General features: G+C 46.3%; 1 protein-coding gene across 1 annotated transcript in view; it reads left to right on the top strand.

The window, feature by feature from the left end:
• The window catches only part of CYSLTR1 (cysteinyl leukotriene receptor 1), a 31,188-nt gene extending 6,023 nt beyond the window's left edge, over positions 1-25,165 (top strand). Inside the window, exon 2 of the mRNA XM_054996885.1 lies at positions 20,755-25,165. Coding sequence (XP_054852860.1) covers positions 20,767-21,843 — 1,077 coding nt within the window. The 5' untranslated portion in view covers positions 20,755-20,766 and the 3' untranslated portion in view covers positions 21,844-25,165. The remainder of the gene's footprint in view (positions 1-20,754) is intronic.
• The last annotated feature ends 694 nt before the right edge of the window (positions 25,166-25,859 follow it).

Genomic DNA, 25,859 nt, shown 5'->3' with positions numbered 1-25,859 from the left:
CCTGCCCACCTGACTCTCAGCCATTTTGGGCCCGTTTCATCCTGGATTGGGGCCGAAACCACCCGTATCGGGCCTCAGCAGCAGCCTGATCCTGACCATTTCGGGCCCCTTTTTGCCATTTTGGGCCCAATTTCAGTCCTGAATGGCCAGGATTGGGTCCAAAACAGCTAAGACAGATGATGTCAGGGGTGTGGCATATGCAAATCAGTTATGCTAATGATACATTTCCTGCGATGTCAAGGGGGCGTGACATATGCTAATGAGCCATGCTAATGAGTTATGCTAATAAGTTCCTCCATCTCTTTTTCTGCGAAATGACCCCTGCTTAGAAGAGCTCTAGTACTTCCCCCTGGGTGTTCCTCCTAATTTGAGGGGGGAGATTGCCCCAGAGGCCTCCTATGATGTTGCAATGGTTTCTAGGGAAATCTTCTGTTTCCCACTGGGGGAGGGGGGCATCTGTCCTCTAAACAGCTGACTATGACACTTGGTTCTCCTTTTAAAGCATACTTTTACAAGCTAGAAGTAGTCAACATTGAGGCAGTCTCTTTCTTTTTGTTAGCAAGAAGAAATGGTGCTTTTCATTGCTCTGACAAATGGTGACATCCTTTCATACAGGTTGAAGGAGCCTATTTCCGCACATTCCATAAAACAGGGCCATATATTGCAAAATCTCTTTTATAGCTGCTTCAGAATCATAAGTTGAACAGCATGTTACAATACTGGAGAAAGAAATATACTTTCTATGATATATCTTGTTACATTTAGACAGCAGTCAGAAGAAAAAAGTCATTTTATGACTTCTCAGTATTTTGCTATGTTCTGGGGATATATATCTCTTCTTGGTGAGATATATAGTGGACCCACAGCAGGGAAAACACATGTACAAGCAGGTGTTGATTTGGCCATTTGCAGAGAGGCACCTGAAGAGGCCCTGCTCAGATGAGCAAAAATGTAATGGCACAGCACAGGGAGAGAGGTGGACCTGCTGACCAAGGCCATGAGGGGCTTTATATGTGATAGCCAGTACCTTGAACTCAATCTGCTAACTGATGGGTAGCCAATGGAGTGACTGCAGAATAGGAGTAATATGCATGCTCTGCCTAGCTCTTGATAATAATTCTGCACCAATTGAAATTTTTTAGTTGACTTTGCGGGGAGACCTATTTCGAGAATATTACAGTAGTCTAGTCTTGATGTTACTGTGGTGTGGATCCAGGGGGGTCGATTGGCCATGTCAAGGTATGGGGACATTTTTCTGGGCTAAAGTGATTTGGAAGAAAGTGTTTTTTGCAGCTGCATGAACTTGCTTCTCCAGCAGTCATACTGGATTCAGTATAACCCCTAGGCTGTTAAGCAAGTCAGCAAAGGTCAGTTGATCTCCATTGGACATGGGAACCACAAGGTCCTTCAAGATCTCCATCGTCTCAATGAGCATCACCTCTGTCTTGTCAAGATTTAGTTTTAATTTGTTCACTCGTAGCCATTAACCACAGCAGACAGGCAGTGATTTAGGAGGACCTCTACATCATCACCCTGAGAGGAGATATAGAGCTGGTTGTCATCAGCACATTGAAAGATGCCAACCTCTAAACTATGGATGATTTGTCCTAAGGGCTTTACATAGAGATTGAATAGCAAGGGGATTCGATTGCATCCTGTGGAACCCCACAGGATGGATCCCACACCGATAATAACTGGTCTGCAATGACAACTATTTGAGTCCAGTCTGCAAGGAATTATTTGAACCAGTCCAAAGTACATCCCTAATATATAATATTACATATTACTGAAATGTCACAGAAACAAACAAAAATAGGAAAATTTACCAAGAAAAGTAGGTGGGACAAAACTGACCCTTCAAACCGTACACAAAAATTAAGAAGTGAAAAAATACATATTCGTGCATTCCATTTCTGTTCAACCTGGATAAATTAGCTAAATAATGTTCCTTTAATGAAGTTTCATGATTGAAAGCAAGGATTTTGCAGCATTAGCTTCCCTTAAGGCTAAATCATTCTGAACAAAGATCTCTTTCGGCTGGATTTTAAATTTCAATATAGTAACAAATATTATAGATTCTTTAAAAATTGTGGGGAAAGCCGTATGTGTGAATCAGTCTATTTTCTGGGCTCATTCAGTGAATTTTATTGCTGTTATTCTTGAAACCATATCCTCAAGAGACTATCTTCTGGAATATGAGATCGTTTCCGCCAGTAATTAAGTAAATACTGATAAATTCTCATTTCCACCGGAAATATTCTTAGTAATATCACAGGTTTACTCCTAAGATAGTTTTTAAGATTTTATTCTGAAATGGCTCCAAATGAGATGGGCTATAAAACCTTAAATTTTGGCACCATAAAAGATATATGGGTATAATTTAGATTCTAGGTTTTTAAAATACGAATGTCACCATTAGTATATAAAATCCCCATTACTTCAGTACATCAGGGCCATTTCCACACGGCTTACCTCTCTTTGTAATGTCCCGGTAGATCGTGCAAAAAATGCGGAAGATCGCGTTACCTCGCGCGAGATTTGCGCGACGTCATGTGACATAGCGTAAATCTCGCGCAAGAAAACGTGATCTTCCACGTTTTTTGCGCGAGCTACCAGGACATTATGAAGAGAGGTAAGCCGTGTGGAAACTGCCCAAATTTTAGTTACTTCTTTCCAGGGCTTTTTTTCTGGGAAAAGAGGTGGTGGAACTCAGTGGGTTGCCCTCAGAGAAAATGGTCACATGGCTGGTGGCCCCGCCCCCTGATCTCCAGACAGAGGGGAGTTTAGATTGCCCTCCGTGCTGCTGAGCGGCGCGGAGGGCAATCTCAATTCCACTCTGTCTGGAGATCAGGGGGCGGGGCCACCAGCCATGTGACCATTTTCAAGAGGTTCCGGAACTCCGTTCCCCCGCGTTCCCCCTGAAAAAAAGACCTGCTTCTTTCCCTGATGAACTGGATCCAGATACTTATTTCACCTGTGTGCGTCAGAAAACAGGAGCCCCATGTGTTTTAATATCATTCAAGTTTAATGTGGACCAATTCACCATGCATGCTGCCAAGTTTTATATCTGAAAGGAGTTGGTTTAGTTTTTTCATCATCAATGCATAATGTATTGATATTGTAACTGTTTTGCAAAGCAGCTAAAAAGGAGAGCCATTTATCAGTGAAAAGCACAAGCAGACAACGTCCCCAAATATTTTGCCATGCTGACAATCCTAATAGCTAAAGGGTTTTTTTAAAAATCAGAAAATGTCCTATTCTAAAAAAAAAGGTCCTGTGCCTTTGCTTTGTCACAAATCAAAAAAGAAAACAAGTTTTTTGTGGGGTGAAACAGTACTCCAAGCAAGGCAATGCACTCATCCTGGCCACAGCCCTGCCTGTTTAATTCCTCCAGTAAGGCGAACAGAAGCTCCAGGGTGCAGGGTGTGGAGAAAATTACATAGTGAGGACTAGATCTCCACCACCCTACACATATCATGGTTAGGGCTGCCAGCTCCAGGTTGGAAAATTACAGGATATTTTGGGGGTAGATCCTGGGGGGTGGGGCAAGGTTTGGGAAGGGGAGGCACCTCAGCTGGCTTCAGTGCCATAAAGTCCACCTTCTAAGGCAGTCATCTTCTCCAGGGGAACTGATCTCTGTCTCCTGGAGATCAGTTGTAGTTCCAGGAGAGCTCGAGCCATCTCCTGGAGGTTGGGAACCTGAGTATGGCCCCAATCCAAAGCAGCGGCCTCCACAATTTCTGTTTACTTAATGTGTGGAAACAAGCAACTGAATCTTGCCATGGAATGCAAGTAAATAGCATCACTTGGTAAATAACATCCCATTAGTCCTCCGTTAAAGGCTTAATGACATGAAGGCATTTTTGTCCAGGCCTGTTTACTATAAACCCAGTGAAAGACGCAATCCTGGATCTTCCAGCACCCTGTCTGACTCTGTATACGATATCTTGATTAATATCAACAGTCCACTTTTTAGTTTTGGAAAGTTTCTCTCAGTCAGGGCCAAGCTACAAGTGACGAATGACACTTGAACGGCAAGTGAACAGACTCAGGGCCAAGCTACAAGTGACGAATGACACTTGAACGGCAAGTGAACAGACTCAGGGCCAAGCTACAAGTGACGAATGACACTTGAACGGCAAGTGAACAGACTCACATGTATTCCTCCCTGTTCACTTGCGCTCCACTTGCAAGGAATACACGTGAGTCTGTTCACTTGCCGGTCAAGTGTCATTTGTCACTTATAGCTTGGCTCTCAGTTATGTCACTCACAAAGCAGCATGGAGGCCATTCTTTTTTAAATTAAGGTGTTAATAGATTAGTTATGTAAATGCCAACACAATTATCCACAGTACAGTTAGCCCTTCTAAGCCCTGCTTGTTCTGTCTTGTCCCTTCCCCCACCTTGCAGTTTTACCAAGAGATATTTTGCATATAATTTTGTCCAAATATTAACTTACAAGCATTTTGCAAAGATCCTCTCAATGGGATTTGAACAGTGGGGAATATCCTCCCCTGCCACTACAGCCAGGCCAGACTGTACAATAAGAACATAAGACGTGTTCTGCTGCACCAGACCAGGGGTCTGTCTATTTATTTATTTTTTATTTTATTTTATTTGGATTTCTATTCCACCCTCCCCACAAAGGGCTCATGGCGGATTACAGCATATTAAAACACATTAAAATGAATTTATACAGTTAAAACCATACATAGATTGCTTTGCATCGGGCCTGGTGTAAAGCACGGGAGTGCTCCCAGGGCCTGTGTGATGACATCATTCCCGGAAGTGCTGACAAAAAAAGATAAGTGCTGGGTCCTCCCCTCACGCTAGGAGGATAAGGGGACTTGACAACCCTAGAATGTAGTGATGGCCACAGGCATATAGATGGCTTTAAAAGGGGATTAGTCAGAGTCTCTCTACACAAGACGCCTCAGCATGTGTTCATCAAGTGTAGGGAGATGCAATGTTGAGGGGAAGCGTAGTTTAAAAAGACAGAGCCGGCAGAGATCACTCCTCAGAGGAGGCGTTAATTTCATCTTTGCCTCCCCAAGGCTCTGTCAGTTTCACCTCTCCAGTCTAAAACTGTGTGGGATCACAACCAGAGGCAGTGAGGAATGGAAATGGGCTGGAGCTGCCTTCCAGAGCCAGACTTGGACCTGGAGAGGTTATATCGGGCTGAAGTTTCCCTTCTGGCATTTCACAGCCCCTTCACACAGCTCCAGTGTATAGCAAAGCCTTTGCCCTGCTGCCAGCTCTGTCTTTTTAAGTTACCCTTCCCAGCTAACATTGCATCTCCCAACACGTGTTCTTCATGTGTCACATGTCTCGGGTAGAGAGAGTCTGAGAGCGGGACCACAAGTGACGCCTGACACAGGTTGGACACTAGTCAGCTTCCCTCAAGTTTTGATGGGAAATGTAGGCATCCTGGTCTTGCAGCTTGGCTCTCCAACTGCTGTCCAATGGACTTTTCAACTGTCACTTGTCCAACATTCCGCCAAGCTGCCTACATTTCCCATCAAAACTTGAGGGAAGCTGGCAAGTGTCCAACCTGTGTCAGGCGTCACTTGTGGTCCTGCTCTGACATTCACGGAGCATAGGTCTATCGGGGGCTACCAGCCATGGTGACTATCCACATTCAGGGGCAGTAAACCTCTGAATACCGGAGCTAGGAGGCAACTTGAAGGGAAGGAGTCGGCCTCTATGCCAGAGGATGTAGTAGGGTTGCCAGATTCCCTGGTGGGGGTGGAGGATCCCCCCCGGTGTGGCATGACGACATCACTCCCAGGTGGCCTAGGAGAGCCTGACTAATGCAGTATATAGGGGAACAATGACAACCTGTGATTTGGATGTTATGCCTTTGTTGATACACTCCAAAATTGTGTTTGCCTTTTTTGCTGCTGCATCACACTGACTGCTCATATTTAGCTTCCTATCCACCCACATCCCAAGAACTTGTTCACACACACTGCTCTCCAGAAGTGTATCCCTCATTAAGTATGCATGCTTTACATTTTTGTTACCCAGGTGGAGAACCTGGCAATTATCAATGTTAAATTGCATCTTATTCAAATCTGCCCCCTTTTCCAGTGTGTTCAGATCGTGTTTTCTTCAAGGATGTTTGCTGCTCCTTCCATTTTGATGTAATCTGCAGATTTAATGAGTAATCCCTTCACACCCTTGTAAAAAATAGACAACGGGGGGTTATTTGTTAGAAGGATTGGTTTTTAAGGAATGACTCAAAGAGCACAACGCCAGGGGGAAAGAATTACTGAGAGAAGAGGGTTCTTTAGGTGCATGCCTTTCAGTTCCCTAGTTATTCCTTTCAAGATTTGTGTCCCACCCTTTCCCCCAACAAAGGGGGCTCAAGGCAATTGACACAAGCCAGCATACATGAAACAATAGGCAACGCACAAGTATAAATGTCAGCTGTGGGCATCCACAACTACTATTAGCCCCATTTTTGCTATAACAGAAGGAAAAGAGGGGCCAAAGGGCCAGCAGGGGAATAGAGGGGGATCCATTTCAGTCAAAGAGATATTTTGCCACGGAACTGTTAGCGACATCTTCTTCAGCTGCAACCTAGCAGCCCCGATCTCTCTCTCCCCTCACACTGGCAATCCTCAAATTCAGGATAGCTCAATGACTGCATATCAGACAGAATTACTATTTTTGTCTGACAAGAATAATCCCTTGCACACAGCACTGTGGTGAAACGTGCCTCTGTCCATAGTTACTACTGCAACGCAAGTACTGTTGCTCTCTGTAGAACTGAGAATTAACAAGCTTCCCATTTTTGCCCAAAGAAAGAAATCTGTGCAGTTTTGAAAAGCTGGCCCGATGAAAGGCATTTGTTGTCCATTCTGCCGTTCTCATTTTACACAAGTCCATCCTGGTGGGGGGGGGGCGGGGGGGCAGCATCCTGTCTAGTGCAGCGGATGGAGGAAATGATCTTTCCATTCTGCAGATGTATTCTAAGAATTTCAAAGCTTGTTTCAAGTAAGCATTGGAGAAACAATGGGCGGCTCTTCACAAGCCCTTCTTCTGTGGCAACTGCGTGTTATTTTCACCCAACGCAACGTTCATTTTGTCCAGTGGATAGACTGGTCTTGCTTCAGAATAGACCTACAGACCCAGCATTTTCCATCTCCAGGAAAAACTTCCGTGGAGGCAATGAGAAGGGCAGCCGATGTTGTGTTCAGCTTGAGAATATTTGTCACGTTAATAGATTAAGATATAGGGTTGGAAAGCTGTGGGAAGTCCTGAAAAAGGGCGGGAGGGGAAGGGTGGTGGAAAATGATATTGAAATGTTATTTGAAAGTTGTATGTATTAATATTCTCACCTAATAAAAAATTTTAACCGAGAGAATATTTGCCACGTCCATACTGCAAGCCTGTTGCTGGCAGGGCAGCCTGACATTATCTGCATTGTCCGTGTGGGCCCTCTTGGACCCACACGCGTTGTGTTTGTTTCTCTCAATTCAACCAACTCACCTCCTCCCAATACAGACTGTTGTCAGGGGGTGGGGGGCGGGTGGCCTGGCACTTACCAGGAAGATGTTCTTGTGCAGATGCAGCGTCTGAAAGCATGCCAGCCACTGGATGCAGTGAAGTCACTTAAGGAAGTGACATCATTGCAGCCTGTGAGAGCATGACCATTTTTTGCCTCCTGGGTCCATTCCCCAGGCCTTTTCCCCCGTGCCGGCCAGTGAGTGGCAGCCGGGGGAAGAGGCTGGGAGCAGGGGTTGCCCCGCCCCCACTAGGAACCCTACTGTGCATGTGTGTAGGAGAGGAGGGCATACAAGCGCAGGGCCCCCGTCTCCACCTGCACTCGCTTGCCAGTGAAATGTTGCAAAAAGCCTCCTGTCAGATTTTCCCTTGTGGAGGTGTTTTCTATTAATCAGGGCAAAAAAAGCTGCCTACCTGTCAAAGATGGCCTAATCCTGTTGCACCGACCAACAACAACAGTGCTGGCTTGTGAACACAGTCTTCCTGTATAGGAACTATTTATAGACTTCAGCTCTTTACTCACAAAACTGTTGCTCTTTTTATTGGTCTGTGCCACAAAAACAGCCAACCCATATATGCAGGTAGGCTCCCTTACTGTGATTGGTAATACGAAATATGCAACGTTCTTGATCACAGGAAGTGCTTCGGCATGCATGTGTGCATAGACTCATGTGATCTCACATGAAGCGGCCTTATATAGAATCAGACCATTGGTCCATCAAGGTCAGTGCTGTCGACTCAGACTGGCAACAGCTCTCTAGGATCTCAGGCAGAGGTCTTTCACATCCCTTACTGCCTTGTCCTTTTAACTGGAGATGCTAGAGATGGAATCTGGGACCTTCATGCTCATGAGCCAGCAATCATGCATAGGGAGGGACAGGCTGTCACACTTATGCCCACTCGCCTTCTGTGTGCAGGGATATCAGCACACATAAAGTTATGTATAGAGGTACAGAAAGGCAACATCCTTTATACATACAGACTGCAGTTTGCAGGTTAATGGATTGGGGGTAGATTACGTTCATGGCCCCAGCGGAATCTATTTTTAATGACAGCCAATTTTTAAGCTGCAAAGTGGTATATAAAAGACCTCTTTATTTCAAAAATGTGCAAGGAATAAATAACATCCCTGCTTTTAACTGCAAAAAAATGCAAATTGCTAAATCTTGGCAAACCAAACTTGCACCTAACGTAAGTGATATGAGATTATATGGGGAATGTTAATAGCTGGGGTGGGGGAGGAACCGCACAAATTGAGGCTATTCAAAATTCCTCTTACATACAAAAATTGACTCTCTGCCTGTCATTTGTTGACTCAAATAAGAGATTTGGCACATACCCTAGAAGACTGAGATATACACACATTAGTAGTAAGTGATTTTTTAGCCTTCATAAAAGCTACATAAAAACACTGTAACATTGTAATATAAATAGTGCCGTGAACGTTGACTACACTTCATTGTCCTGTTGAAATTATGCTTCTTTTGCTATATTGCTAAACAGGGAGGTGCCATTATTTTTTGGCAATGATGAAAAAATAAAACGAGGAGTTTGTTGGTTTTGTAAGCCACAATCCGACTGCTAAAAAAAAACATAAGACAGAAGATTATTGACCTTGGAGAAAGTCAGACAGCCACTCCCACACACAACTGGACCTCAAATAAATGGGAAATGCACCTTAATGCATATCCTGTTCGTTGCCTTCAATAAGTTTTATTACAGGCAATCCTGAATTTGGGGCTGTTCCTTTGCAAAATTGCGTAGTCATTTTTGGCATGGCCTTAGCAGTGGCGGGGGGAGGTGAGGGGGAGCAATTGCTTTAATTGAGTTTCCCTTCCCATTCAAGTTGTTGTCGGTAACATCCAAGCATGAACCACAAAAGGCCCCATGTTGGTGCTAAAAAAGTTTTCACTCCCCCTTAGGATTCATGCATGATAGAATACTCAATTAGACGTGCATCTGGTTCTGTGTTCCTCTGAGAACAACGTGGTGCAGTGCAGATCAGCCTCTCACAGTGAGATGTGCATTGGGATGCGAACCCTTACATGGCCTATGGATATTGTACCAAGTTTGGCTTGTGTGAATGGGGGTCTGTTCTACGTGCTTGGCCCCTGTGGCTCAGTAAATAACAACAGGAACGAGAAAGCTCAGTGGTCCTTAACTGTTGGGAAATGGTTTTGTTCAGGGTTTTTTTTCAGGGGGAACGTGGTGGAACGGAGTTCCGGAACCTCTTGAAAATGGTCACATGGCTGGTGGCCCCGCCCCCTGATCTCCAGACAGAGGGGAGTTGAGATTGCCCTCCACAGAGTTCCGGAACCTCTTGAAAATGGTCACATGGCTGGTGGCCCCACCCCCTGATCTCCAGACAGAGGGGAGTTGAGATTGCCCTCCGCGCCGCCGAGCGGCGCGGAGGGCAATCTCAACTCCCCTCTGTCTGGAGATCAGGGGGCGGGGCCACCAGCCATGTGACCATTTTCTCTGAGGGCAACCCACTGAGTTCCACCACCTCTTTTCCCAGAAAAAAAGCCCTGGTTTTGTTATAGTTCCTGGAAAACATGCCCCTCACCTACTAACTCCTAGCTGAAGGGGAAGGTAAGACGTTTGAGATGGAGGTGTGTTTTAGATTATGGCTGTCATGGACAAGAGTGCAGACTCAGTTGAGCTGAAGAGTAGAAGACTTGGAGGAGGAGGAGGAGGAGGAGGAGGAGGCAGCAGGGCAACTAACAACTCTGAGGAAGGAGGCAGTTGAGACAACTCCATTTGGATATGGTTGCCAACCTCCAGGTACTGCACACACATGAAGCTGCCTTATACTGAATCAGACCATCAGTCCATCAAGATCAATAATGTCTACTCAGACTGGCACTGGCTCTCCAAGGTCCGAGGTAGAAGCCTTTCACTATCACGTTTTGCCTGGTCCTTTTTACTTGGAGATGCTGGGGATTGAACCTGGAATAGGGTTACTAGTCCCCTGCTCAGGGCAGGGGATCCCCCACTCCCACCCTCCGCCCCCCCCCCACTGCTTACCTGCTCCCACTCTCCACAGCAGGCTGATTTCGGGCCCAAAACAGGCCCAATTCGGCCCACTGCGGAGCACAGGAGCACTACCGGGAGGGACCTGGAGAGCTCCTATGCCTCACAGTGGGCCAATTTAGTCCCCTAACAGGCCCAATTCAGCCCCAAATGGGCCCAAATCAGCATACTGCAGAGTGCGGGAGTGTTCCCAGGGGCAGAATGAGACCCTGTGTGATGACATCACTTCCCAGAAGTGACATCATCACACAGCCCCAAGAGCCTGAGAAAGCGCTCCACACTAAAGGTGAGTGCCAGAACTCCCACCTCCCACCAGGAGGGTAAGGGACCTGGCAACCCTAACCTGGACCCTTCTTCATGCAAAGCAAAGGCTCTTCCACTGAGGGCCAAGCTACACATGACGAATGACACTTGAACAGCAAGTGTATTTCTCCCTGTTCACTTGCCATCCACTCAATCCACTTGCCATTCAAGTGTCATTCGTCATGTGTAGCTTGGCCCTGAGCCACAGCTCCTCTGGGCCTGGAGGTCACCTGGAATTGTAACTGATTTCCAGAGAACAGAGGTCAGTTCCCCTGGAGGAAATGGCTGCTTTGGAGGGTGGAGTCTGTGACATTCTGTCCTTCTAAGGCCCCTGCCTTCCACAAACCCTGCCTTCCCCAGGCTCCACCGTCCACTGAACCAGAGGTCTCTTGTGCATGGTACACTGTCGGCTCCACAGTAATTTGATTCCTGTCTTGATTCTTGCCTTGATTCACAGACCAAAGGGCACCTCTAGATGAAGCTTTTCTGCATGGGCATGCACTCATTTTAATGGGCTATCTGCAGTCACAGTAAGGGAGCCTCCATGCATGACTTTTACAAAAGAAAACTGTGTTGGGCAGCAGGAGCCTTTCTTCTCCTTGCCATGATGTTGTCCTTTTTTTTTCTACAGCTGCTGTCTGGCTGCAGGGAGCACATTAAAACAAGTGCACACCTATGCCGAAAAGTATTGCCTAGAGGCAGGGCTTTTTTCAGCTGGAACGTGGTGGAACAGAGTTCCGGCACCTCTTGAAAATGGTCACATGGCCGGTGGCCCCACCCCCTGATCTCCAGACAGAGGGGAGTTGAGATTGCCCTCCATACTGCCAAGTGGCGTGGAGGGCAATCTAAGCTCCCCTCTGTCTGGAGATCAGGGGGCGGGGCCACCGGCCATGTGACCATTTTCACCGAGGGCAATTTAAACTTTAAAAAACTCCCCCCTTGTTCCAGCTGACCCAGTGATGTCATTGTGCTATCCTGGGAGAGTGCGCGTACTTTGCGCATGCACATGTGGTACCAGGGGCACTGCCTCCCGCCAAGAGTTGCCCCCTGTGGTGGCAACCCACTGAGTTCCACCACCTCTTTTCCCAGAAAAAAGCCCTGTTTGTAACTAAAGCAAATACTGTAAAGAAACCGTAAGCCTTCAGTGCTGTCTCCTCTAAAGGGACGCAAGCACATAGGGCCAAGCTACACATGACGAATGACACTTGAACGGCAAGTGGATTGAGTGGAGGGCAAGTGAACAGAGAGAAATACACTTGCTGTTCAAGTGTCATTCGTCATGTGTAGCTTGGCCCATAGTTCCTGGAACTTCTCACTGCTTGGGAAAATGGGGCGGTCGTTACAATATTTTTTGCATGTGTCTACACACTTGTCAGAAAGTACTTTGCAAAATAAAGCAGTTTTAGGACTGATCAACAGCTACACCAAAGCATATCCATGATAGCTCTTTCATATAAACACAAGACTGTGCCAGCCATGTTAAGGAGTGGCTTTCCAAGATGAAGAAATGCAGAAGACTGAAATCTACCTCTCAGCTCTAGTGCAATTCCACCCCTCTTTTTCTTCTCACCTCTCCCACTTCTGAAATTCCTTCTCTCCACTCACACCCACGTATATACATACAAGTGCCTCTTAGAGAACAAATTAATTCTCACACCCTGTCCTGCCCTCTCACTGGTGGACCAGGGGTAAGGAATTTTTGTTAGCTCTGCCTTTGTGTAGTCCCATACAGGCATTGAAAGGCAGGTGTGAGGAGCCAAGCTTGTGCAAAGCTGAACAGTTGTGTGTTGTGCTCTCTCCCTGTTGTTTGCATGCAGGAGAATAAAGGAAAATCTCAACAGGTCATGTCCCTCAGGAACTTGCATAAAACACTCCGTGCATTCCTTAGGTTATTCTGGTGTAATTATTCACTGCAGATTGCTACATTTTCAGTGAAATCCCCAACAAAGTTACTCCAGGCTAAGCCCATTGATTTCAATGGGCATAGACTGGAGTTACTCTTCTTAGCATTTCACTGTTTATATGACCCTCAGGGGAGGATTCTTGAAAGACTTCTGTTTCCAGCTTTAGCTTCTGTATCTCCTCGATGGCTGCAATCCAACAAGAGGGATATGTGAGCAGGAGGGAGAACCAGGCGTATAACGGGGGGGGGGGGCTTTCCTGCACCTTTCCGCTGCATTACATTTTAAGACTGAAATGGGAAAAGAAGCTTGGCTGTTCTTTTGCAAATATTTTATTAAAAAATTAAAAAAACAGCTCTGCAATATTTTTTCTTGTTTTGCTTTGGGAACGATGCATCCCACAGTCCCTTCGTGCATTGAAACGACAATTGCCACACAACTCCTCTGCAAAGCAGCATCAGGAGGTGGCAATCTGAAACCAAGAGGTGAAGGGAGTGTGGCAGCCTTCCCTTCCACTGATTTTGCCCACGTTTCCCTCACTCTGCTTTTCCTACAGCCAAGATTCAAGACTCATATCTGAGAGCCGATTCACGTATCATAAAATCCACATGTCTCTACCAGCTGTGTGCTGGGAGTATCCCATTAGATCAGGGCCACAAATCAGGGCCACAGGCAGCACATGGTGAGAACAAGCTTAAGCTTTCCCACGGATGCCATTTTCTTAACCTAAAGTGTTCCTGGGAGAGCTGCTATTTGCCCCATTAGGGAAATGGACAGTTTCCCAGTGGAGTGAATAGTGACTCTCTGAGAGCCAAGCTACAAGTGACGAATGACACTTGAATGGCAAGTGAACAGACTCACGTGTATTCCTCCCTGTTCACCTGCGCTCCATTTGCACTCCACTCGATCTCTACGTGGAGCGCATGTGGAGCGCAAGTGAACAGGGAAGAATACACATGAGGGCTAAGCTACAAGTGACGAATGACACTTGAACGGCAAGTGGATTGAGTGGAGGGCAAGTGAACAGGGAGAAATACACTTGCCGTTCAAGTGTCATTCGTCACTTGTAGCTTGGCCCTGAGACTATTTCATGTCAGAAAAATGGGACGAGGGAGGTTTAAGCCCCACATACCACAATCCCAATCTGAATTGCACCCACACATGTCTGGGGATTGAGTTCTTAGTAGGGAATTCCAGGCACATGTCCAATAAAAGGTTCCTGTGGCACCTATAAGGAGTTATAATGCAGTGTTGCCCCTACCTCACCTCTGCAGCAAATTTTTCTTTGCACAGAAAGAGTCTGCTGATTCAGAACACAAATTGGCCATGGAAGATGTATTTCCAGCTCTGTGTGTGTGTGTGTGTTATGTGCTGTCAAGTCGCCTCCGACCTATGGTGACCCTATCAATGAAAGACCTCTAAAACGTCCTCTCATTAACAGACTTACTCAGGGCCAAGCTACAAGTGACGAATGACACTTGAATGGCAAGTGTATTTCTCCCTGTTCACTTGCCCTCCACTCAATCCACTTGCCGTTCAAGTGTCATTCGTCACTTGTAGCTTGGCCCTCAGATATGGACCTAGAGCACTAGAAAATGTTTAGGAACTGTTTGTATTTTCTCTGGTCACATCTTTAAAAATCTGGGGGGATTAAATCCCCTGAATTGAATCCCTCATGAAATCTTTTCCTGATTCATTATGCACTGTTTGGTGTAGCGGTTAAGAGTGCAGGACTCTAATCTGGAGGGCCGGGTTTGATTCCCCATTCCCCACTCCTCCACTTGAAGCCAGCTGGGTGACCTTGGGTCAGTCACAGCTTCTAGGAGCTCTCTCAGCCCCACCCATCTCGCAAGGTGTTTTGTTGTGGGGATAATAATGACATACTTTGTAAACCGCTGTGCGTGGGTGTTAAGTTGTCCTGAAGGGCGGTATATAAACCGAATGTTCTTGTTGTTACTACTATTGGCCATGAAGGAAGGAAAGTTTTGCACCGGTGTGTGTGACTAGCAATTCAGTTCATTATGTTTACTGTAGATTCGCTCAACAATCAAAATGGTTTTAGTGTCAGATACACATTTAGTGTATTTACAATGCACAGTAAATACAGTGTATTTGACAGTGTATTTACAATGCACTCCCACTGCATGTTTGTTTACTGGGCCTCTGCCTTAGACCTTCCTGACAGCTGGTTTACGTGCAAACATTTGCATTTGATAATGCTTATCTCTGTGCCTTAAAAAAAAATCCACCTGCTGATTCATACATATTAGGCTGCTAAAAAGGACTCGAGCAGGGAGGCAGTTGGAAACTAGAGATGCCGTAAATTTTGCAGCAAATGGTGTTCAACAGTTGATCTTACCATTGTTAAACTCTGTTAATCAGACATAAACCACTATTTGGTTTCTACAAAACTGAAGTGAGTCCTTGCAAGATGGAAGTACTACTGGTGAATGGAAGGTCTGACCTGAGATTTAAGGGGTCACCTTTTCTGAATGGCGTTGCATTCCCCTTGAAGGAATAGGTCCATAGTTTCAGGGAACTCTTGGACCCAGACCTAATTCTGGATAAGCAGGTGGCAGCTGTGGCCCGAGGTATCTTTTACCAACCTCATCTAATTATTCAGTTGTGTTCTTTCCTGGGCAAAAGGGACCTGGCCACTGTGGTGCTTGCTCTGGTTACATCTAGATCAGATAACTGCAATGCATTCTACATGGGGCTGCCCTTGAAAAGTCTTCAGAAACTTCAATTAGGGTAGAATGCTGCAGCCAGGATGTTGACTGGAGCAGGTCATAGGGTCAGTGCCATCTCTCCAGCAGCAGCGCCAGGGTTTTCGGTGCTCACAGCTGGCCAGTGGGCCGGGCACCCCGCACACACACGCGCACACACGCACTGGCCTGCGGGATGACATCGCGTGTGACATCATCACGGGAGCACACACGCCACTGGCCCAATCGCTGCGGCGAGCCCTCCGAGCTCTCCCACTTGGTTGCCTGCACCGCTGCAGACACCTGCCCGTGGCTGCTGCGCCTGGCTGAGGGCGTGTGCTGGTGGCAGCAGCGGTGTGGGGCGGATAGGGGGCTGCAGCTCTGTGGTGCGCACTCCCACCCCCCGTGCCTCCTCAGGCGCTCCCTCCAGCACCCCGCGCCCTGAGGCCACCGCCTACCTGGCCTCAATGGGCGCGCCAGCCCTGCATCTCTCTCTAGTCTTATCCCATCTACACTGGCTCCCAATTAGGATTGCAAGGCTCCCCAGGGCTCAAATCTGGGGACTGGAAGGGGGGGTCACTGGGGGTACATTGAGATAACTTACCTTGTGCACATTTTCAACCCATTCCCATGCCTTTCCCCCGTCAGTCAGGTAAGAGGTGGCAGGGGGGCTGATGCTAGAATCAGGGGATCTCCCATTTTTACTGGGGGAATGGGATCCCAATTTATTTCTGGCACAACTCAAAGTGCTGATGTTGACTTTCAAAACCCTATATAGCTTGGGGGCCATCAAACCTGAACGACCGCCTGCTCCCTTGTGAACCTACCTGACCACTGTGGTCATCTTTGAAGTCCTTGTTTCGAGTGCCCCTGCCTTCTGAAGGCAGGAGGGGACCTTCTGGCACCAAAACTCTGGAACTGTCTCTTCAGGCAGATTTGTCTGTCCCCTTCTGTTATTTTCTCTCCTGCACACACACCAGCCAGCAGAACCAGCTCACAGCCACCTGTAATCACACTTCCTGTGCCACACGATAGACTCTGCTAACGGCCCAAACATGGAACCCTTTAATTAGGTTTCTGGGGCCTACATACAATTTATTTATCATTTTCCACCAGCAAGTAAAGGCCTTTTTGTTTGTTTGTTTCATTAGGCCTTCCCTCAGTGATTCCTTCTTTGTGACCAATGTTTTTAATTGGTTTAAACGTTTCCATTGTTGTTTTTATGTCTGTGTATGTTTTTAGCTCTGGTTTAACTGCTTGAACGATGTGTTGTTGTTGGTTTAAACCAGGGCTTTTTTTCTGGGAAAAGAGGTGGTGGAACTCAGTGGTGGAACTCAAGACTGCACAATGACGTCACTTTGGGTCAGCTGGAACAAGGGGGCAGTTTTTTAAAGTTTAAATTGCCCTCGGCGAAAATGGTGCAGAGGGCGATCTCAACTCCCCTCTGTCTGGAGATCAGGGGGCGGGGCCACTGGCCATGTGACCATTTTCAAGAGGTTCCGGAACTCCGTTCCCCCGCGTTCCCCCTGAAAAAAAGCCCTGTTCCTACTGAATTTCTTTCTGAGGGCCAAGCTACACATGACGAATGACACTTGAACGGCAAGTGGATTGAGTGGAGGGCAAGTGAACAGGGAGAAATACACTTGCCATTCAAGTGTCATTCGTCATGTGTAGCTTGGCCCTGAGTCAACATGCATAAGTTCAGGTTGCATTTTCTCTAAGCAGGGGGTGGGGAACCACTTGTGCTTGCAAATGTGCCGCAGCTTGTGGTTTTGCTTTGTTTTTTGTTTGCTCAGTTCTCAGGTTTCTTTGGAACTGAGTTGATGTTCAAGCACAAAGAGTACATTTCAGAGGGCTCAGAGGTTGGGGATCAAGTTTACTGTCTCAGCATTTTCAATTCTAGGCCAGCTGAGAACCCAAGGCATGCCACCTTGATGTCCATGGCCGTCGTCACACGGGCATCTCTTCCGTTAAATTTACAGCATATAGTGTCCTACCTGTTATCGGCACAGTAACGTTTCTTTGGGTCACCTAACGGCTCTTCGCGCCACCAGCTGTCCACACCGAAGCACTCTGTTCTGTTCTCTCTAACCGCGCAGAAGCAGCTCCTCCCCGTTTTTTTTTTAATATTCTGGCGTTTAATTTCGCTATAACGGAATAACAGCATATAAACATTCCGTTAGAGCAAAACATTATGACCCTTTTGTTTTACCAACTTTGAAATTATATAAATAGCCCTTTGCCCGCAGAAAACTCCCTGTCTGACGTGATCCCCATCGCTGACGACTCTGCCATGGCGATTGAGTCATTTTTACTTCAGCAGAAAGTTTGCATTGTGTTATGTCGTTATGGCGTTATAAGGACATAATAAAATAAAAAAAGGGGAGTCGCAGGAAGAAATGGATTCTGGGATTGAAGGGAGGGCATAGGACGTTGCGAGGCGAAATACATCGATGTGAGGCATTCACACTGAGGCACAAAATAGCGCGACTATCAAGCACAAAGCAGAAGAGAGAAAATCGCTACAGTGTTGGAATAAGTTGGGTGTTTGCCGGGAAATAGCGCCATTTTAGCGCTAAATAAAAGCCCGTGTGATGACGGCCCATGACTGAAGAAAGAAGGGGTATTAGTGTCATTATCACAATTATCCCACATTTCATATGTTTAGAGTGTGTCTGCTCTCATTAGCTGTCCATCTGCGCATGCATTGGATAGGATCCCCAATCTTAAACTTCTGATTGGACTGACTCTGGATAATTTCAGTGGGACTTAGAATGAAAATACATGTTACGAAGTACCTGGGGATACTCAAGTGCAAGATTTTGTGTGGTCTTCAATTCACATGCAAGCTGTCTCTTGCTCAGCTTACATGAATGCTGCTTTCACGGGGGCTCTCTTTGGGCCAAGCTACAAGTGATGAATTACACTTGAACGGCAAGTGAACAGACTCACGTGTATTCCTCCCTGTTCACTACGTGATCAAGTGGAGCACAAGTAGAGTGCAAGTGAACAGGGAGGAATACACGTGAGTCTGTTCACTTGCCGTTCAAGTGTCATTTGTCACTTGTAGATTGGCCCTTTGTGTGATTGCATCTGCAAATGAGTACGAATGCCACCACCAAGTTGGGAGGATAGAGCTTCAATTCAGCTCTGTTTTTGCAGATAGAATTTTCAGGGATGGACACCATAGAGTACTTTAGGCTCCTCTGACTTACCAATTTGCATTTATTTAAGGTGTGAGAAAATGTCAAGATCTACATTTCAGTGATTGGATATAGGAGGTGGGGGGAACTGGGAATTTTTGCAGTTGCAAACAGAGAACTTTCTTATCAAAGAGTAACTACAGGGGTAGCAAAGAAAGGCTTAGCCAGAGCTATTTCTTTATAAAAATGTAATGCAACAGTTTGCATCAATTTCAAACCACATTGTTATCAGAAGGGGAATATGGAAAATACTGAAGCCTCACAATAAATTAAAAAAAAAAGCAAGAGATCCCGGGAAACTTTTAGCAGTTCAGAAGGAACTGATATCAAATGTGTGAATGTACTCATGCAGAGCAAATGGAAGTGTGACTGTGCGAGCAAGTTCATAGGTAGTTGTAAGGGGGGACCATGTGAAATGAGGTGCATTTGAGCGTCCGTAGGTAATTTATAACGAGCATTTCCACCCTTAGTTCCAATCAGTCCACTTCCAACTAATGTCAAGGCTTGATGAAGGACTACACAGACTGAGCAGACCTCATGGTTAAGAAAGAAACTAGAGGTGAAAGCCCTGCCTTTTAAAAGGATGTGTCAGGGCCAAGCTTGAAGTGATGAATTACACTTGAATGGCAAGTGAACAAACTCACATGTATTCCTCCCTGTTCACTTGTGCTCCACTACGGGCCAAGCTACACATGACGAAAGACACTTGAACGGCAAGTGGATTGAGTGGAGGGCAAGTGAACAGGGAGAAATACACTTGCCATTCAAGTGTCATTTGTCACTTGTAGCTTGGCCCTCAGTGATCAAGTGGAGTGCAAGTGGAGTGCAAGTGAACAGGGAGGAATACATCTGAGGGCCAAGCTACAAGTGATGAATGACACTTGAACGGCAAGTGGATTGAGTGGAGAGCAAGTGGAGGGCAAGTGAACAGGGAGGAATACACTTGCTGTGCAAGTGTCATTCATCACTTGTAGTTTGGCCCTGAGTCTGTTCACTTGTCATTCAAGTGTAATTCATCACTTCTAGCTTGGCCCTCATATTCTACGGGACATATCCCAGCTTGACATCCCAGGAGAAAAAAACACTCTCCATCCAGACATGACCTCCCAGTCACATAAAGAAAATGAGCAGTCTTTTCTTGGTGTTAATTTTTTTGTTTTAGATGGAGAGTCCTCATTTTAACCAGGATTGCCCCCTTCTGGCTGTTTGTTCAACTCTATACACAGAGAAACCAGAAATAAGTGGCTGATTAATCACGCAGGACAGGAACTATCATGATGGCTTTGCTTCTCTCAAAGATATGTGCTCTGAACAGTTACCTGGGTACCCAGAAATTAATTTCCACATTGGCATTTCCCTCCTAGCTTGGCTGAAGGAGCCCAGAGGCCCAATGCTCTCTAGAAAAAGAAACACAAAGAAAGGCCTTGCATTCTGGGAAGAAGGAACAAACAATGGGGGAGTCACAGGAGGACCCTCCATTTTGAGTGTCTTCTTCCCAGGACGCAAGCGCTGCAACCTGACACCTACAGCAATCAAACAGTAAGCCTGCCAGCATCTGACATCAAAGAGATGGAGTCTTAAGATCTGGACCTGGAAATTCTGCTTTTTTCCTCCTTCCCTTTTTTTAAAAAAAATTGGAACGTCTTGTGAAGGGTTCCACAGATCTTGCAAGCTTGCACAATATTTGGTGTCATTTGAGTTGCACTGGGTCGATAAAAGATACTATATAATTTTGTTCCTTTTTCTGGATTTTGCATGAGTCAATATGAGTGTTTACTTACAACTCTGGCATGAGACAGCTTTCACAGAAGCATTTCCCCTTTTTAAATCCTTATTCAGCCCTGTCTCTTGGCCACTTCCATTTTCTGATATTTCCCCCTAAATTCTTCATATCCATAGATTACCAGGATGAGATCTTTACCCACTTGCTGAGATCATTGACTTCTCATACCCTGTTGTTAATTTTCAGCCCAGTGACAAAATTTTAATTCCCTCTTTCTCATACTTACTAGGTCCTAAAGTTCAATAGGAACCATGGCTCTTTTAGTGTGGCATACATGCATTTATCTAACTGATTTTTTTCCCATCTTTGGACTGTAGGATTTGAATCAAATGATGTTACCATATCCGACGGAATCCATCATGGCTGCTTCTCAGAACATCACAAGCTTGTCCACAACCAATCTGACATGCAATGACACCATCGATGAGTTCCGAAATCAAGTATACACCACGGTGTACTCTGTTGTCACCATGCTGGGATTGGTAGGAAATGGCTTTGTGTTGTGCGTCCTGATAAGGACATACCAGGACAGGACAGCTTTCCAGGTGTACATGCTCAATCTTGCTATTTCAGACCTCCTCTTTGTATGCACCCTTCCTTTACGGGTGGTGTACTACATTTACAAAGGCAACTGGTTCTTCGGCGATTTCATGTGCCGGATCAGTTCTTATGCATTGTACGTCAACCTGTACTGCAGCATCTTCTTCATGACTGCCATGAGCTTCTTCCGCTGCATCGCCATTGTTTTCCCGGTCCAGAACCTCCATTTCCTAACAGAGAAAAGAGCCAGGTTGGTCTGTGCTACTATCTGGATTTTTGTGATGCTGACGAGTTCACCGTTTCTGATGAGAGGATCGTACACGGATCCGGCGACCAACAAGTCTAAGTGCTATGAGCCGCCACCGGCAGGGTGGGTGACGAAGCTTGTGGTCCTGCACTACATTGCTTTGTTTGTCGGTTTCATTGTGCCGTTTGCCATCATCACCATTTGTTGTTCCATGATCATCAGGACCTTGCTGAAAAATCAAATGCACAGGAAGCAAGAAGCCCACAAAAAGGCTGTCTGGATGGTCATCATCGTGACATTGGCCTTCCTGTTCAGTTTCGCTCCTTACCACATTCAGCGCACCGTGCATATCCATTTTATGATGAGAAAAGACGCCGTCTGCGAGGACCTCCTCTATATGCAGAAGTCAGTGGTGATAACTCTTTCTCTAGCGGCTATGAACTGTTGTTTTGATCCACTTCTCTATTTCTTCTCCGGAGGCAACTTTCGCAGAAGGCTTTCTACTTTCCGGAAGGCTTCGGCCTCCAGCATGTCACAGCAGCACAGGACGAAGCTGTGCTCAAAGAACTTAGAGGAGGAGGAAGCGAAAGAAAAGATGAAGGAAGCCATGGCATCGTAGCCTTCCTCTTTTGCAGAAGCCACGGCTGTGTTGTGACAAACTGTTAAGGTCTACATTGTTCTTCTTTGAATGAAGAATGTGGTCATGGAAGACAATGTGGCACTGAGGTGGCTCCTGATGTGACACCACAAGGAATTGCTCTGCGTTGAAGTGCCGACCATATGCCTCTATTGTGTGTCAGTGTGTGTATGTGGAATAACTGATACATAGTAGAATGCAGACCATGCCAGTCAGTTGCACATTGGTGCACACTGTTGCAAAAACATTTTTACCAACAAAACCCTAGGCTGCATGTACATGAGCACATATCCACAAATGTGGTATTCAAGAGACAAGAGCCCTCTTCTGAGGACATCCAACAATGAGTGAATTTGTGTAGCAAGATGGGGGAGGGAGCTGGGATGATCACATTTCCTGGCCTTCTCCCCTAACTTCCACACGATGTGGTTGAAAGTCAAAACCAGAAGCTACATATGTACAACTACACACATACGCAGGGCATATTTTACAAATTAGGAACTGTATTTCTCCAGAGGCATTGATTGCGCTGAGACATCACCTCTTATACCCATACATATTCCCTGATACCAAGTCCATCTAAGTCAGTATTACCTACTTTGAGGGCAGTGGCCGAGGCACAAAGAAGTATTTCTCACTACTGGAGACCCTTTAGCTGCAAGAGCCAAGGACTGAACCTGAGTCCTTCGTGTGCTCTGTCATTTAGCCACAGTTCCTCTGCATGGATGCAGCAATCATACCAGAAAACATCCTGAACGTCTGCTACCTACGCATGACTTCCTTCACGAATTCTCCAAGAAAGCTCTTGCCTTTCTACTAAGCATTTCCCCCCCCATGCAAAAACAATGCAGGGGGGGTCCCATTTCTGCTGCCAGACGAGCACCCAATACCTCTACATGCAGGGGGGGGGGAAGCTCTTGGGAGAAAGACACTTTCCCCTCCCCAGCAGCAGCTTTCCAAGCCCATTTGGGCTCTCCTTTTTTATACAAGCTATTCCCCAGAGCTGCCGTGTGTCTGCGCGAGCGTGGGTTGAATTCGTGAAGGAAGTAATGTTTAGAATGACCCTAAGGAAGGAAGAATGCAAGGATGGTTTTGCAGCATCAGTCCCGTGGCTCATCTAGTTCAGTGACCCATTTCACACAATCACCAGCCAGATGCCCTGGAAGACATATAAGCAGACCATGGACAACGAGGCCTATTGTAGCCCCACAGCACGGGCGGAGAGTTTCTGCCCTGGACATGTAGATTCCGTTTAGCCGTTATGGCTAATAGCCATTGATGAATCTATCCTCCTGCATACACTGGATGGATGCCCTTTAAAGTCCTTTTTTAAACTAAAACAAATCCTACTTTAAAGCCACTAAACCCTGTGGCAGTGAATTCCCCAGCTTTATGAGTGAAAAAGTTTATTTATTTATCCTGAATCTACAGGCTATCTACTTCATTGGGTGCCCCTTGAGTTCTAGTATTTTGGGAGAGGGGGGGAAATATTCTTTCTGTCCACTTTCTCTCTTATGCTCCCCCCATCATCATTCTCCTAATAAAATGCCTCCTTAGCCTTTTCTCGTACAGAAGGCACTCCACAACCCCTGGATCTTGTTGGTTGCCCTCTACTGCAGCTTCTCCAGCACAATATCCTTTTTGAGATGCAGGGACTAGAACTGCATTCATTATTCCCAATGCTGCCATTTCATAGATAGCGTTACAACACGGATTGTTTTGATTCCATTTCCTTAGCTAATACTCCCAGTCCCTACCATAGAATTTGCTCTTTTTTATCACTACCACACACAGGTAACAATCCCAAGGGCTCTTTTCTGGACAGTCACCACCAGTTAATACTACAGAGCACAAGCTACCCCACAGCCAAGTTTTTCCAACCGGTCCATACCTCTTTTGCTTCTTGGCTCAGGCTGGCAAAATGCCTATTGTTATGAGAGGTGTATCAGAAAGAGGTCCACACTTTGTAAAAAAAACCAATGAATATTATATGCTTAGACACACATTGCCCCCCCCCCCCGCCTCCTCTGGGAACCTCTCTCAGCCCAAAGCAAACTCCCATATATCCCTTGCGGCACGCAGGTCTCCCCAAATATTCCCTTTGGACTGTTTCGGATTGGAACAATGGTTATCTGAGGTTATCTGAGCCAGAAAGGGACAGACATGTTTGTCCTTGAAATGAAAATGTCCCAAACTGGCATTTTACTTTTCCCTGTATAATGAGCTGTTTCGGATTGGAAAAATGGCATGCCCCTTCTTGACATGTGCAGTGGTCCTAATCCTAATTGAGCACTGCCCATGTGGGAATGGAGAGGAACCTGGAACTCACATGTGATTGCATTACATCTGACTAGTGTCAGGACCCCAGATGTGAGCTGTGCACTCTATAATGTGTGAAGAGGTTATCTGAGCCAGAAAGGGACAGACATGTTTGTCCTTGAAATGAAAATGTCCCAAACGGGCATTTTACTTTTCCCTGTATAATGAATGACTGCAATCCACTTCTATAGAGAAAGGGGGGGGATGTACACCAACAGCCACCGGGGGGGGGCATCTGAACCAAAGCCCAGTTTGGGCCCTGTTCCTAGCAGAACCTAGAACTCAGAGGGGGAACCCTAGCTGCTGAGCCTGCTCCAATCTTCATAGTTCTCCGACTGTGCTTTAGAACACACTAGCATGCTTTGAGGAACAGAGTGAAGGCTCCTGGAGGTTGGGAAATTCCTAGAGGTTTGGGGTGGAGCTTGGGGATGGTGAGTTTGGGAAGGGGAGAAAAGTGAGCCGCTTGAGGGGAGGGTGGGATATAAATCCAATAAATAAATAAATCGGTGGGGTACGATGCCATATAGTCCTCCCTTCAAAGCTGCCATTTCCTTCAGGGGGACTTATCCCTGTTGTCTGCAGATCAATTGGAATTCTGGGAGATCCCTAGGCCCAACCAGGAAGTTGGCAACCCTGTACGGAACTGTTGAGGGGTAGAGAGAGATCCTTTTGTGTCTCTGTTCCTATTGGTTTCCTCACATCACAGCAGTGTAAACTGTACTGTGCACAATCTGAACTCCCCTCTGTCTGGAGATCAGGGGGTGGGGCCACCAGCCATGTGACCACTTTCAAGAGGTTCCGGAACTCCGTTCCCCCCGCGTTCCTGCTGAAAAAAAACCCTGGTAGCAGAGAAGGGGGCAGTGACTGGGAACAGAATGGGGGAGGGAACAAAACAGCAGTCCCCCTCAAAAAAACCTCTCAAATTACAAATGTCACATAGAGGCTAAGAGCCAAGCTACAAGTGATGCCTGACACAAGTTGGACACTTGTCAGCTTCCCTCAAGTTTTGATGGGAAATGTAGGCGCCCTGGTTTTACAGCTTGGCTCTCCATTACAGCTGCAAGACCAGGATGCCTACATTTCCCATCAAAACTTGAGGAAAGCTGACACGTGTCCAACCTGTGTCAGGCGTCACTTGTAGCTTGGCTCTTAGTCTTGGTGACTGCCTTACCCATACACACACAAACACAAGTTTAGTTGCTTATGCTCTGCAGCTTTTATCAGCACTCTTTCCAATTTGAAGCCATCGAAGAAAAAGCTCCAGAGGCTGAAATAAATGTGAGTGAACTGTAGTGTAGAATGCAACAGTGAGAAACGGCACACATTCTTTTGGTACTTTGAAGGTTACAGTGCAGCAGCCGCAGGAAGCTTTGCCTGCTGGCAAAGTAATGCAAACAGGCTTGGAATCCCCCAACAAGGCCATCAGGCAGACTTACGAGACATTATTAATCCCCGTGCCAGTGGGAAAAGTAAACACGGGCCACGGTGGGAATGAACAGAGCTTCTGAAAAACGGAGAGGAAGATGCGCCCAGAATCCCCAAACAGACTGGGATTTTGCTTTTACAAAGAAGCCAGCGCAATTCTTTCTTTCTGCAGAGCACTTGTCGTTTGTCATACATTCCATTGTAAGAACAGCACAAGGCAACAGACTCTTCTGCGCATAACCAGGAACTCTTTA

Source organism: Eublepharis macularius, chromosome 13, assembly GCF_028583425.1.
Source record: "Eublepharis macularius isolate TG4126 chromosome 13, MPM_Emac_v1.0, whole genome shotgun sequence".
Lineage (NCBI taxonomy): Eukaryota > Metazoa > Chordata > Lepidosauria > Squamata > Eublepharidae > Eublepharis > Eublepharis macularius.
Note: the sequence above shows the minus strand (reverse complement) of the source record. Positions and strands in the feature narration are given on the sequence as shown.